Here is a 15057-nt window from a genome sequence, read left to right as displayed (position 1 = left end):
CCGAGGACTCGGACCTCGCTCGGCAGGCAGCGGGCAGCTCGGCGCAGTGGGGGCCGCGGCGGTGACACTCCGGGCCGGCCCGTCGCCAGCGCGCATCCATCCGCTGCGCAGGCGGCGACCGTCCCCGCCGGAGGCCACTTCTGGCTTTTGGCCGCCAGGACCTGGCTGGAGGGTGGGGGCTCGGCCGGGGGCCTCGCCGTCCGCACGGGGCAGGGCCGGCCGCTAGACGGTCAGGTCCGGGCGGGGGGCAGCGAGCGACGCCGGGCTGCGGCCGGGCGCCGGGTGCGCGTAGGCGGGCGGGGCGTCGGCGTCGGGGTCGGGGTCTGCGCGCGGCGAGGGCGGGGCGGGGGCCGGGGCGCGCGGCGAGGGCGGAGCCGGGGCCGGCGGCGGCGGCGGCGGCGGCGGCGGCGGGGGGAGCGGCTTCCGCGCGGGGCCGAGCGCGCGGTCGCCGCTGCGGGGTCCGCGGCCCTGGGCGCGCGCGCGGCCCTTCCACAGCAGGTGGCCCAGCTCGGCCACGCTGAGCAGCGCCGAGAGCAGCCCCACGGCGAAGTAGAAGACCACGAAGACCGTCTTCTCGGTGGGCCGGCTGACGAAGCAGTCGACGGTGTGCGGGCAGGGCGGGCCGCTGCAGGCGACGTGCGGGGCCACGCGGAAGCCGTAGAGCAGCGCCTGGCCCGCGAGGAAGGCCAGCTCGGCCAGCAGGCGCAGCGCCACGCTCAGCAGGTAGCAGCGGCGCGCGCGGCGGGCGCGCAGGGCGCGGGGCGCGCGCGGGGGCCCCGCCGCCTCCGCGCCGCCGCCGCCGCCCTCCTTGCTGGCCTGGTGCATGGAGTAGATGACGAACAGCACGGGCGGCGCCGACAGCAGCAGGATGTGGAAGAGCCAGAAGCGGTAGTGGGACACCGGGAAGGCGCGGTCGTAGCAGACCTGGCGACAGCCCGGCTGTAACGTGTTGCACACGAACTCCTCCTGCTCGTCCTCGAACACCGCGCCGCCCACCGTGGCCAGCACCAGGATGCGGAAGATCAGCATGATCACCAGCCACAAGCGTCCCACCAGCGGCGACTGCAGCTGCACGGCGTCCAGCAGCGAGCCTAGGAACGCCCACTCCCCCATGGCGCCTGGGCGCGCAGCGGGGGACACGGGGGGGGGGGGCCGTCAGAGGCTGGGACCGAGAGGGGGGACCTGCCCCTTCCACGCCCATCCGGTGGGACCCGTCTTATGGTCTCTAACTTGAGCTTGAGACAGGGGTCAGCCTGTGGGAACTAATGAGTTAAACCTGGAAGCCCGGCTGGGAAGGTGGCTTTAGTGGTAGACTGTTGGCCTATCATGTGTGGAGCCCTGGGTTCGATTCCTCAGTACTACATACACAGAAAAAGCCAGAACTGGCACGGTGGCTCAAGTGGTAAAGTGCTAGCCTTCAGGGACAGAGCCCATGCCCTGAGTTCAAGCCCCAGGACTGACAAACAACAACAATAAAAAACAGCAACAAAAAAATCCTGGAATCCCTAGCAACTCACCCCTGTAATCCCAGCTGTTTAGGAGGCTGAGATGTGAGGATAGTGGTTTGAAGCCAGCCAGCCACAAGACTCCTATTAATTAACCAGCAAAAAATTAGATGTGGGGCTGTGGCTCAAGTGGTAGAGCACTAGCTTTGAGTACAAAAGCTCAGGGACAGGCTGAGGAAGGTGGCTCAGTGGTAGAGCACTTGCCTTGCATGCTCGAGGCCCTGGGTTCTATTCCTCAGCACCACATTATCAGAAATAAAAAGCCGGAAGTGGCGCTGTGGCTCAAGTGGTAGAGCGCTAGCCTTGAGCTGAAGAGCTGAGGGACAGCACCCAGGCCCGAGTTCAGGCCCCACGACCGGACCCCCCTCCTCCCCCCCAAAAAGCTCAGGGACCTGGGATCAAAAGGGAAAAACTGGGAGAGAGCAAGGAAAAGGGTGACTTTGTCCCCTTCCTCCCACCAAAAAGAAAAAAACAAACAACTCTTTACCCCACTTATGTATGTAACCCTTCTGTCCATCACCTTCATAACAACAACAAGCAGCTCAGGGACAGCACCGAGGCCCTAAATTCAAGTCCTAGGACCAGCACCATAACAAAAACACCTCCAAACCCTGGACAGGACCTGCTGAGTGTAGTAGGTGGTTCTCAGCCACAGGTTTTCTTCTCTTTGGAGACAGAGGGTGCTGGAGAGGGGAGACCATCCTGGTTTTTAGCTAGCCATCCATGGACCCACTTGCTAGACCTTTCGGTCCTCTAGACCACAGGCCTGTAAGAAAGGAGCTTCTAGGTCCCCGGGACCAGCCTCAACTGGCAGTACAGATGCAGAGGCCGGGGGTGCTTCCCCAGGGCAAGCATGGTTCCGGAGGCCAGGCCTCTGAGCCTCATTTGAGAGCCCTGGGAGCAGGAGACAGAGGCAGACTGGAGATCCCTCATGCCCCACTCTGCGCCTTTTCTCTTGCTCTTTCCACTGTGGTGAACTTCTCTCTGGATCGGGGACTGGCACAAAAGTGGCTTCGGCTTTCCTACTTACTTCAGGATCCTCGTTGGCGGTGCTCCCTCCCACTCCTCCCTCAAGCAGGGTGGGAATTTGGAGCAGCCTGCTCCCACCTCCTTCACCTCTTCTCACAGCTCCCGAACGCCTCCCCTGTCTGGACACACACACCCCTGCAGGTGCCCTCAGACCGCTGGTGCCCCCAGCCCTGCTCCCAGCCCCACTTACCCTGAAGCTGGAGGGTTAGCGCTGAGGACAGGACCCTGGGAGACAGCTGGGACCTGTCCCTTCTGGTCCCTCTTTCATTTTCCCTTTCGGATTTGGCTGGGATGGTTGACAGGACAGGATGGCTGAGAGGGGCTAGCTCTCCCCCTTCTCTTAAAGGGACAGGGTGACCCTGCTGGCTGGCCCCACCTTGGGAACAGACCCAGGGCCACGCCCCTAGCTGGGCTCTGCCAGCCCTCCCTTTCCTCCCTGCCCCCCAACCCCCATGCCCATCCCATAGCTCTGACTCCATCTGGAGTTGGGTGGGAGTTAACCAGAGCTAAAACTTTATTGAGGGAACCAGCGGGTTCAGACATCCTAGAATGAGCAGCCTAGATTGACTGTAGCTGACTGTCACTTTCAGGAGAGTGATCGTTGGCACCTGGCGGAGGTTCACATTGGCACTGGGCGACAGGTTTGTGCTGGTGATTAGGAGGCAGCAAACATCTAAAGACTTCTGGCTCCAGCTCTGCCATGACTGGACCTGGACAAATTACTCAGCATTTCCCAAAGGGGCTGGGCCTGCCGACCCCCAAGTTTCATCTAGTGCTCTTGTTTGTGATCACTGTCTTCTCCCGTTCCCTTCTCTTGTTTGGTGGTATTGGAAGTTGAACTCAGGGCCTTGGCCTTGCTCGGCAGCCACTCTGATCTCTTTGGGCCACACCCTCACCCCCACCTTTTTTTGAATAGGTCCTCAAGTGTATGCCCAGGATGGCTGGACCACAATCCACCTATTTGGCACTTTCCCACTTCTGTGTTGCTAGGATGACAGTTATGTGCTACGTCATCTAGTCATTCTTGGAGATGGAGGAGTCTCGTGTGTGTGTGTGTGTGTGTGTGTGTGTGTGTGTGTGTGCGTGCGTGTGTGCCAGTTCTAGGGCTTGTACTCAGGGCCTAGGCACTGTCCTTGAGCCTCTCTGTGCTCAAGGCTAACACTCTAGCACTTGAGCCACAGTGCTACTTCCGGCTTTTTCTGTTTATGTGGTACTGAGGAATCGAACCCAGGGCTTCAAGCATGTTAGGCAAGCACTCTACCACTGAGTCACATTCCCAGTCCTGAGATGGAGTCTTGAACTTCCATCTTCCCAGTTTCCCCCTCCCAAGTGTCTAGGATTACAGATGTGGACCACCCAATCCCAGCAAGTTTAGGTCTCAACCATTTTACAAACCCCAGGGATGGAAAAATCCCATGTGGAAAAACATGACTATCAAAAATGGCTGGCTTATGGGGCTGGGAAGGTGGCTCAGTGGTAGAGCACTTGCCTTGCATGCATGAAGCCCTGGGTTTGATTCCTCAGCACCACATAAGCAGAAAAAGCCGGAAGTGGTGCTGTAGCTCAAGTGGTAGAGCACTAGCCTTGAGCTGAAAAGCTGAGGGACAGCGCCCAGGCCCAGAGTTCAGACCCCACGACCACTACCACCACCACTACCCCGCCCCACCAACAGAAGATTGGCTGGCTTGCTTCCCTCTTCTCTGAAATACTCACATTTACTATGATGCACACAGTGTTGTATAAGGTAGAGAAGGTTCCCCCTCCCCCACCCCCACCCTGGAGGCTATGAATTGAACTTCTCCTCCTCCTACTCTAGAGAGCAGAAGATGTCCCATGAGGCAGGGGAATCAGGATGTTCGGCTGAGGGACTTAGTAAGCCAGGGGGAGAGACTCCCAAGTTGATGTCCCTCAGCTCTTCAGCTCAAGGTGAGCACTCTATCACTTGAGCCACAGCACCACTTCTGGTTTTCTGGTGGTTAATTGGAGATAAGAGTCTCACAGACTTTCCTCCCCGGGTTGGCTTTGAACTGTGATCCTTAGATCTCAGCCTCCAGTGTAGTTAGGATTACAGTTGTGAGCCACCAGTGCCTGGCTAGTCTTGTTGTTGTTTTCTTTTTTTGCTCAAGGCTGTTGTTCTACCAGTTAAGTTATAGCTCCACTTCTGGCTTTTTGCTGGGTAATTGGAGATGAGACTCTAATGGGCTTTCTTACCCAGGCTGACTTCAAACTGTGATCTTCAGACCTCAGTCTCCTGAATGGCTAAAATTACAGGTGTGAGTCGCCAGCACCTGATTGAGATTTTTTTTTTTAGTTTGGTCAGTTGTGGGGATTGAACTCAGGGCCTGGTCACTGCCTGAGCTCTTTTGTTCAAGGCTAGTGCTCTACCACTTTGAACCATAGTTTTCTGTGGTTAATTGGAGGTCAAAGTCTCATGGATTTTCCTGCCTGAGCTGGCTTTGAGCTGTGATCCTCAGATCTCAGCCTCCTGAGTAGTGAGGATTACAGGTGTGAGCCACCAGTGCCTGGCCTGGTTGAGATGTTTTGTTTGTCCCCTTTACCTTCTAGGAGCCTGCCAAGCCCAAACACCAGCACCTGCCAAACCGGGACCTAAATGCAGCCTGTCATATCCATTTGCTCATTCAGTTAGTCAATATCCCTGGCAGGGAAACTGAGGCCCAGTCATTCTGCCAGGAAATAGCAGATCCTGGCCTCACACTTGGTACAATGGTTTCTTTTCTTTTTGCCTGTACTGGGATTGAATCAAGGCCTCATGCTGTCAAGGCTGGCACTGTAAGTAGCACTTGATCTATGACTAAACCCTTTTTTGAATTGCTTATTTTCAAGGTAGGGTCTCAATTTATTGGCTGGCCTGGGCTGTGGCTTCCCCATGGGGCTGCAGATGGCATGTGTGCACTTCTGCTTCCCCTATAGCTAACTAGTGCAGCCATTGAACCCAGCCATTTCATTGGTTGAGATAGAGTCTTGGGAATCTTTCGCTGGGACTGGTTGAGATCTTCCAGTCTCTGCCTACCAAGTAGCAGAGTACAGGCTTGAGCTCAGCTTGAGCTCTTGTTCTTTTTTTGTTTGTTGGTTGGTTAGTCATGGGGCTTGAACTCAGGGCCCAAGTGCTGTCTCTGAGCCTTTTCATTCAAGGCTAGCACTCTACCACTTGGAGCCACAGATCCACCTCTGGTTTTCTGGTGGTTAATTGGAGATAAGAGTCTTTTAGTCTTTCCTGCCGGGCTGGCTTCTACCTGTGATCCTCAGATCTCACCCTCTTGAGTAGCTAGAATTACAGGTATGAGCCACCAGCCCCTGACCCCCTGTGTTCTTTGTGCATCTGTGTGCCAGTACTAAACTAAGGGCTTGGATGCTATCCCTTAGCTTTTTCCACTTAAAACTGGTGCTCTACTACTTGAACCACACCTCCACTCTCAGCTTTTTGCTGGTTAATTGTAGATAAGTGTCTCACAGACTGGATCATGATCCTCAGATCGCAACCTCCTGAATAACTCGGATTACAGGCCTGATAATAGCAGTGCCTGGCATGAAGCCTGTGGAGAAATGGTCCCAGGTGATGTCCTAGGGCCCCCCCTGGTCCCCAGGGCTTTGTGTGAGTGAAGAGGGAAGGCTAGAGGTGGGCCACGACTGTCGCTGTGAGGGGCAAGGACATTGGGCCTCACCTCCTAGGCACCATTTCCTCTCTCAGTCAGACACAGGGACCTGCCTGGTCTTCCATCAGCTGACAGGGCTCCCTGGCCAGCCTTTCAGGAAGGGGTAGGAAGTGTGCCCCACCCCCACCTGGCTCAGGGGTGCAGCCCAACCTGGAAAAACCCTAGGTTAATCTCTGCTGGGGTATGTGGGGAACCTCCCCCCTCTCCTGCAGGATCCATTGGGAGTGGGCCTGTGTGTGTGTGTGTGGTGGGGGGTGCCTTGGATCCAGTCCAAAAGGAATAAATAGCACATGCTCGGGCCCCACATTCTGAAAACAGGATGTGGGGTGGAGCGCCTCCCCTCCCTGTCCTCTACCTGCTCCTGTCTTTCCTCTGCTGTTGGCCATTGGGGCTCAGGGTCGCATCTGTTGACTGTCCAGAGATGGTCCCTGCCTCATCCCTGTGACCCCCGCTGGGTCAGGCCACTGTCCTGGCTGGAAAAAACCCACTGGCGCGTCAGCCTGTGGGAAGTGGGAAAGGAGCCAAGGTAGTAGCGAGGGTGGGGCAGGAGGTGGAAAGCCATGCTCGCCCCACAGTGTCCCCCCACCCAACTCTTGATGCCACAAAGGGCCAGACAAAGGAGACTGTATAATCTCCAGGGCCCGCCCTGCTTCTGAGATAGCTGCATCCAGCCTGGGAGAAGGTGTTGCTGATACTGCCCAGATCTGGTGGCCCTGGGTCTGCTTGGCTCAGCTTGAGACAGGCCGGGCTGCGAGGCTCCTGCTCTGCTCCAGACTCCATTCCAGACACCTCACCCTGCCCTGCCGGGCCAGTCCCACAGGGACACACACAGGCAGGCGCCGACATGTTGGTAGCCAAAGAATACCAGGGCCATTGTCAAGACAGGACAGTTTTTCTGTCTCCTGTGCCCCTCTAACATTTAAACCTTCCCCAGCAGCCCTACCTGAACTCCATCCCCATTTCCAGTCCCTTCTCAGCTCTACATCCTTTCCACTATCTCTACATCATTGTAGACTTTATGTACGTATTTAAAAATTTTATCGTGAGCAGGATAAACATTTTAGCACATCATTTCCACCAGAGCAGAACTTGGGGTGCTTCTTCTAGGCACCAGTGGGTCATGCCCTTAATCTAGCTACTCAGGAGGCTGAGATCTGAGGATCATACTCAAAGACATCTAGGCCAGATAAATCCCAGAGACTCAGTAATTAGCAACTAATCAGCAAAAAGCCAGAAGTGGAGCTGCAGCTCAAGTAATAGAATGCTAGCCTTGAGTAAAAGCAGCTCAGTGTCAGTGTCCAGGCCTTGAGTGTAAGCTCCAGGACTAGCGTGTATGTGTGCCACACACTCCTATGCATGCACATGTAAGGACAAGGCCCAGCAGCACTGCATTGGGGCAAGTGCCCCAACAGTCCTTTGCCCACCCCACAGACCTGAAGATGACACATGACAAATCTGCTCTCATTTCATTGGCACAGAAGTGTTCCCATGACCTTGTCTATGTGCAAGGGAGGCTGGGAAATGTAGACTTTCGGCTCAGGATGAGACACCAGCCCTCACCACAACAGATCTACTGTAATGTGTCCTGCGGGCACTCAGTTTCCCCTCAATCTTCATCCCACCAGACACTCCTGTGCAGCTATGCTGTAGAAGTGAGGAGTTCAGGTCTTCCCAAATCACTGCATCCCCCCCTTCTCATCCCCTTGGACAAAGGGGTCATTATCTCAAAATCAAAGCCCTTGTCTGTTTCCTCCATTTCACCCATTTTTAAGTTGTGTATATGTTGGGTCCTTCCTACTGTGACTTCATTTGAGAGACCTTGGAAGTCCCTCCCTTTCTTTTCTTGAAAGTGCAGAGTGAAGTGACAGGTAGAACAAACTGTCTGAGATTAGGGTAGGGAAAGGAATCTTCAAGCATCTGCCGAAGTCCCTCTCCCCCTCCACAGCCCTGCATGACCGTGGTTTGTAAGTGCCAAGGTCGTGAAGGCAGTCACAGTCACCACACAATCACTGCCTGGGCTCCTCACCCTCCAGCCATCATTTTTAACCTCAAGATTCTAGTCTAGTCCTTTGCAGTGTTCTCAAGAACACCACAAGACAGAACTGAGGGCAGATAAAGACCAATCAACTGAGGGCAGATAAAGACCAATCAGTTGGCAGAGAGAGCATCAAATCTCTGAAAGTGATTCTCCTGTGCACTTAGGACAGATCCTGGAAACTGAAGGTCACTGGGGCCAGAAGACAAGGTCACCTTTAGGCTGGGTTGCTTTTCTTTCAGCTAAAAGAGCATTTACTAGAAAGACTTCTGACACTCAGCCAAGTGCTGGTGGCTCAAACCTGTAATCTTAGCTACTCAAGAGACTGAGATCTGAGAATCGTGGTTCAAAGCCAGCCCAGGCAGGAAAGTCCGTGAGACTCTTTTATTTCTAATTAACCCAGAAAATTGGAAGTGGCACCGTGGCTCAGTGGTAGAGCGCTAGCCTTGAGCAAAAAAGCTCCAGGACAGTGCCCAGGCCCTGAGTTCAAGCAACATGACTAACAACAACTTTTGACACTCAGCCAGGATACATTTGGAATACCTGAGGCCATAGAATATACTGTCTTATCCCTAAAGAAACACAAATCAGACTCTTAAAAGAATCAAGGAAAAAGAAAAGAGAGATATGATACCTCTGCTTTGAAAAATAATTTTATTTTATTTTTTCTGATTGTCCTTGAGCTGCTGTTGCTACTGCTTTCCTCCTCCTCCTCCTCCTCCTCTTCATTTTTTTTTTTTTTTATTGGTCGTAGGGCTTGAACTCGGCTTGGGCACTGTCCCTGAGCTCTTCAGCTCAAGGCTGGAACTCTACCACTTGGACCTCAGCACCACTTCTGGTTTTCTGCTGGTTAATTGGAGATAAAGTCTCATGGACTTTGCTGCTTGAGCTGGCTTTGAACTGTGATCCTCAGATTTTGGCCTCCTGAGTAGCTAGGATTACAGGCATGAGCCACAAGCACCTGGCTGTCCTTGAGCTTCTCTGTGTTCAAGGATAGTGCTCTACCACTTGAGCCACAGCTCTTCTTCCAGAATTTTCTGTGATTACTTGGGGATACAGAGTCTTTCGGACTTAGAGCCTGCCCAAGCTGGCTTTGAACTGAGATCCTCAGATCTGAGTAACTAGGATTATAGGTGTGAGCCACTGGCCCTCGGCCTGAAAAAAATAGTTCAACTTCCTTTTTTGCCTCTTTGTGTCAGTCTGCAAACTTGAATTCAGGACACAGTCTTTGAGCTTTTGTGCTCAAGGGTAACACTCTACCATTTGAGCTATAGCTCTGCTTCTGGCAAATTGGAGATGAGTCTCACAGCTGGGTGCAGGTGGCTCATGCTTGTAATCCTAGCTACTCAGAAGGCTGTGATCTGAGGACTGCCCTTCAAAGTCAGCCTGAAGAGGCTGGGAATGTGACTTAGTGGTGGAGTGCTTGCCTAGCATGCGTGAAGCCCTGGGTTCCATTCCTCAATACCGCATACACAGGAAAAGCCAGAAGTGGTGCTGTGGCTCCAGTGGTAGAGTGCAAGCCTTGAACAAAAGAAGCTCAGGGACAGTGCCCAGGCCCCGAGTTCAAGCCACGGGACTGGCAAAAAAAAAAAAAAAAAAAAAGCACAAAGCCAGCCTGGGCAGAAAAGTCCCTGTGAGACCCTTATCTCTAATTAGTCACTCAAAAACCAAAAGTGACACTGTGGCTCAAATAATAGAACACTAGCCTTGAGCACAAAGAGGCTTAGGGATAGCACCCAAGTCCTGAGTTCAAGTCCTACAGCCAAGAAAAAAAAATACCAGGCATTGGTGAGTGAGTGTGTGTGTGTGTGTGTATGTGTAATCATAGCTACTCAAGAGGCTGACAACGTTCAAAGTAAGCCTAGGACTTAAAGCCCAAGAGAATCTAATTAGTCAGAAAAGTGATTGGAGGCATAGTCCAAGTGGTGGCCTTGAATGAAAAAGCTGAGCAAGACTTCAGTATGAGGTCCTAAATTCAAGCCTCAATACACTTACACACACACAAAGTTGGTGCTGTTGCTTCACACTTGTCCAAGCCAGCCTGGACAGAAAAGCAAAGTGCTGAACTGGAGGCTGACTGAAGTGGTACAGCACTAGTCATAAACAAGAAAGGATCAATTAGCTTCCCAAGTAGCTAGCTGCAGAGCCACCTGAACCTAGCTGAATTGCTTGTTTGGGTTGCTGTTGTTAGTCATGGGGCTTGAACTCAGGGCCTGGGAGCTATCCCTAAGCTTTTTTTTTTTGTGCTGGTCGTGGCACCTGAATTCTGGGCCTGGGCGTTGTAGCTGTCCCTCAGCTCTTCAGCTCAAGGCTAGCACTCTACCACTTGAGCCATAGTGTCACTTCTGGCTTTTTCTGCTTATGTAGTGCTGAGGAATCAAACCCAGGGCCTCATGCATGCAAGGCAAGCACTCTACCACCACTCTACTGAGCCACCTTCCCAGCCCCTATTGCTAAGCTTTTTTCTCAAGGCTAACACTCTACCACTTTGATTGTTTGTTTTTCGGTCCAGTCATGGGGCCTGAACTCTGGGCCTGGGCGCTGTCCCTCAGCTCTTCAGCTCAAGGCTAGCGCTCTACCACTTGAGTCACAGCGCCACTTCCGGCTTTTTTCTTTTTGCTTATGTGGTGCTGAGGAATCGAACCCAGGGCCTCATGCATGCAAGGCAAACGCTCTACCACTGAGCCACCTCCCCAGCCCTCTACCACTTTGAATCATAGCTCTACTTCTGGCCTTCCTTCCTTCCTTCCTTCCTTCCTTCCTTCCTTCCTTCCTTCCTTCCTTCCTTCCTTCCTTCCTTCCTTCCTTCCTTCCTTCCTTTCTTCCTTTTTCTTTCTCTTTTTTTTGTCAGCCATGGGGGCTTGAACTGTGGGCCTGGGTGCTGACTCTTAGCTCTTCAGCTCCAAGCAAGTGCTCTACCATTTGAGCCACATCACCACTTCTGGTTTTCTGGTGACTTTGTGGAGATGAGTCTCATGGAGGCCAGGAGCCGGTGGCTCACACCCGTATAATCCTAGCTACTCAGGAGGCTGAGGCCTGAGGATTGCAGTTCAAAGCCAGCCTGGGCAGGAAAGTCCCTGAGACTCTTATCTCCAGTTAACCACCAGAAAACCAGAAGTGACGTTATGGCTCAAGTGGTAGAGCACTAGCCTTGAGCTGAAGAACTCAGGGACAGCGCCAAGGCCCACAGTTTAAGCCCCATGACTGACCAAAAAAAAAAAAAAAAAAAGTTGGGGCTGGGAAGGTGGCTCAGTGGTAGAGTGCTTGCCTGCATGCATGAGGCCCTGGGTTCGATTCTTCAGCACCACGCAAACAGAAAAAGCCAGAAGTGGCTCTCTGACTCAAGTGGTAGAGTGCTAGCCTTGAGCTGAATTGCTCAGGGACAGAGCCCAGGCTTAGAGTTCAAGCCCCATGACCGACCAAAAAAAAAAAAAAAAGTCTCACGGACTTTCCTGCCCAGGCTGATTTTGATCCTCAGATCTCAGCCTCCTGTGTAGCTAGGATATAGGCATGAGCCACTGGCGCCAGGCTTACTTCTGGTTTTCTGGTTAATTGGAGATAAGTCTCACGGGATACTCAGGTGTCTGAGATCAGAGGATTGAGGTTTGAAGCCAGACCAGGTAGGACCAGGTAGGAAAGTCTGAGACATTTTTGTTGAAGCCAGACCAGGTAGGAAAGTAGGAAAGTCTGAGACTTTTTTGTTGTTGTTGGTTGTGGGGCTTGAACTCAGGGCCTGGGTGCTATCCCTGAGCTCTTTTGCTCAAGGCTAGCACTCTGCCATTTTGAGTCACTTCTGTTTTTTTAGAGGCTAACTGGAGATTGTTAGGTTTTTAAAAAGAGGTTGCCGAGTAAGAACAGCACCACACACATGGTATTCAGGTAAGGGGTAGGTTTATTCAGTAGACCTGCTGGGAACAGTCCAGGTTGGCACTCAATGTGGCTGGCAAAGACCCGGGAAAGAGCTGGGAAAGAGAGCTGGGAAGGGGCTGGGAAAGAGAGAGCTGGGAAAAAGAGAGCTGGGAAAGAGCTAGGAAAGAGAGCGTCTGGGCCTGGGCTAGGCCTTATCTAGGGTATGGGTGGAGAAAGGTGTGGCCACATCAAATTCAGGTGTGACCTCAGTGGATGCAGATGTGACCTCTTCCAGGTGTGCCAGTTGCCTAGGTAACGCAGGTACTGGGTGGAGACTTTGCTGAGAGGAGGGTGGAGTCTGCTTGCCATCCAGGATTGGACCTTACAGAGATGACTCCCACAAACTTTCCTGCCTGAGCTTTGAACCGTGATCCTTAGATTTCAGCCTCCTCAGCAGCTAGGATAATAGGCATGAGCCCAGTGCCTGGCCCTATACAATTCTGAATGTCTTTTCTCAACCAGTCTTGAAATTTACATTTATGTAATATGCATTTACCCAAGCAATATTTCATATGCATAGAAAAAGAAAATACGTTTTTTTTTTTTTTTTTTGGGTCAGTCATGGGGCTTGAACTCTGGGCCTGGGTACTCTCCCTGAGCTCTTCAGCTCAAGGTTAGTGCTCTACCACTTTAGCCACAGCATCACTTCTGGCTTTTTATGTGGTGCTGAGGAATTGAACCCAGGGCCTCATGCCTGGGAAGAAAGCCTTCTACCACCGAGCCACCTTCCCAGCCCACAATAAGTTCTATAAAGGGTCTAATGGGATTTTTTTTTTTTTTTTTTTGGTCGGTCGTGGGGCTTGAACTCTGGGCCTGGGCGCTGTCCCTCAGCTCTTCAGCTCAAGGTGAGCGCTCTACCACTTGAGCTACAGCGCCACTTCCGGTTTTGTGGTGGTTTATTGGAGACAGGTGTCTCACGGTCTCTCCTGCCCGGGCTGGCTTTGAACCGCGATCCTCAGATCTCAGCCTCCTGAGTAGCTAGGATTACAGGCGTGAGCCACCAGCGCCCGGCTTAGTGGGATTTTTTTTAACCTCCTTCAATGTCAGTAGCTTAAGAAATATATGAAATAAGTCAGGTGCCTGTGGCTTACGCCTGTAATCCTAGTTACTCAGGAGATTGAGATCTGAGGATTGTAGTTCAAAGTCAGCCCAGGTAGGAAAGTCTGAGAGACTCTTATCTTCAATTAACCTAGTGCCCAGCTTTGATTTCAAGCTCCACAACTGAAAAAATAATTACATAGTTCTTAGAAAATAATGATCAGGAGCAAACTTTTGTCTTTGCTCCTAAGCTGCTTTTATTTGCTCCAATTAGTATGTCTTGGGGTTTAAACTTAGGGCCTGGGGGGCTGGGAAGGTTGCTCAGTGGTAGAGCGCTTGCCTTGAATGGATGAGGCCCTGGGTTTGATTCTTCAGCACCACATAAAACAGAAAAAGCCGGAAGTGGCACTGTGGCTCAAGTGGTAGGGCACTAGCTTTGAGCTGAAGCGCTCCGGGACAGCACCCAGGCCCAGAGTTTAGGCCCATGACTGACCAAAAAAAAAAAAAAAATTTAACTTAGGGTCTGGGCACTGCCCCAAAGACTAGTATTCTACTACTTGGATCCTAGCTCCACTTCGTTTTTGGTGTTTAATTGGACCTAAGAATCTCATGGAAGCTGGACTTGGTGGCTCATGCCTGTAATCCTAGCTACTCAGGAGGCTGAGATCTGAGGACCACAGTTAAAAGCCAGCTTGGCCAGTAAATCTCCAATAAACCACCAGAAAACTGGAAGTGGTACTGGCTACTGGTACTGGTAGAGCGCTGGACTTGAGCTGAAGAGCTGAGGGACAGTGCCCAGGCCCAGGCCCAGAGTTCAAGCCCCACAACCGACAAAAAAACAACAAAAAACCCCCACAGAATTTCTTGCCTGGGCTGGTGTGAACTGCGGTCCTCAAATCTCAGCCTCCCACCTAGCTAGGATTACAGGTATGAACCACCAGAGCCTGGCTAGGAATACTCTTGTAATCCTTAGGTGGTCTCTCAGCTTTTGCTACCACTTGAACCACAGCACCATTTCCAGCTTTTCCTCTGATTAATTGGAGATAAGAATCTCAAGGACTTTCCTGCCAGGGCTGGCTTCAAACTGTAGTCCTCACATCTCAGCTTCCTGAGCAGCTAGGATCACAGGCAGGCATGAACCACCAGTGCTTGTGCTTCGAACCTGAGCTTCTTTTGCTCAAGATTAGCACTCTACCTCTTGAACCACAGCACCATTTCTGGCCTTTTCTGTTTATGTGGTACTGAGGAATTGAACTCAGGGCTTCAGGCAAGCTAGGCAAGCACTCTACCACTAAGCCACATTACTAGGCCAGGATTACTTTTTATTTTGGTCAGTCATGAGGCTTGAACTCTGGGCCTGGGTGCTGACCCTCAGGCTAGCACTCTACCACTTGAGCCACAGTACCACTTCTGGTTCTTTGGTGGGTTTATTGGAGATAAGAGTCTCCCAGACTTTCCTGCCCGGACTGGCTTTGAACTGTGATCCTCAGATCTCAGTCTCCTTAATAGCTAGGATTATAGGCATGAGACACTGGGGCCTGGCTACTTTTTTTTTGGTCAGTTGTGGGGCTTGAACTCTGGACCTGGGTGCTGTCTCTGAGCTCTTCAGATCAAGGCTAGTGCTCTTCCACTTGAGCCACAGTGCCACTTCTTGGCTACTTTTTTTTGAAGACCCTTTTTCCAGGCTTCCTTTTTTTTTGGGGGGGGGGGGGGGGGAAGGGGCAGTATTAAGGTTTGAAGTAAAAACTTTTTGTTTGAAGACAGGCACTCTACCACTTGAATCACATGGCCAGATTTGATATGTTAATATTTAATTAGTCTGGGGCTGCAGTTGTAGCTCAGTGATGTGCTTCTTCAGAATGCCTCA

At 52.3% G+C, this 15057-nt stretch overlaps 1 protein-coding gene across 1 annotated transcript; it reads right to left on the bottom strand.

Moving 5' to 3' along the window:
* Window positions 1–222: 222 nt before the first annotated feature.
* Window positions 223–1113, bottom strand: Gjd3 (gap junction protein delta 3). Its single transcript, XM_042670591.1, has one exon. It carries the CDS (start codon window positions 1111–1113, stop codon window positions 223–225), a length of 891 nt encoding a protein of 296 aa, XP_042526525.1.
* Window positions 1114–15057: the final 13944 nt, after the last annotated feature.

The sequence above is a fragment of the Dipodomys spectabilis genome, unplaced genomic scaffold (assembly GCF_019054845.1).
Source record: "Dipodomys spectabilis isolate Male_0828 unplaced genomic scaffold, ASM1905484v1 ptg000018l, whole genome shotgun sequence".
NCBI classification, from domain to species: domain Eukaryota; kingdom Metazoa; phylum Chordata; class Mammalia; order Rodentia; family Heteromyidae; genus Dipodomys; species Dipodomys spectabilis.
This window is presented reverse-complemented; position numbering and strand designations above follow the sequence as displayed.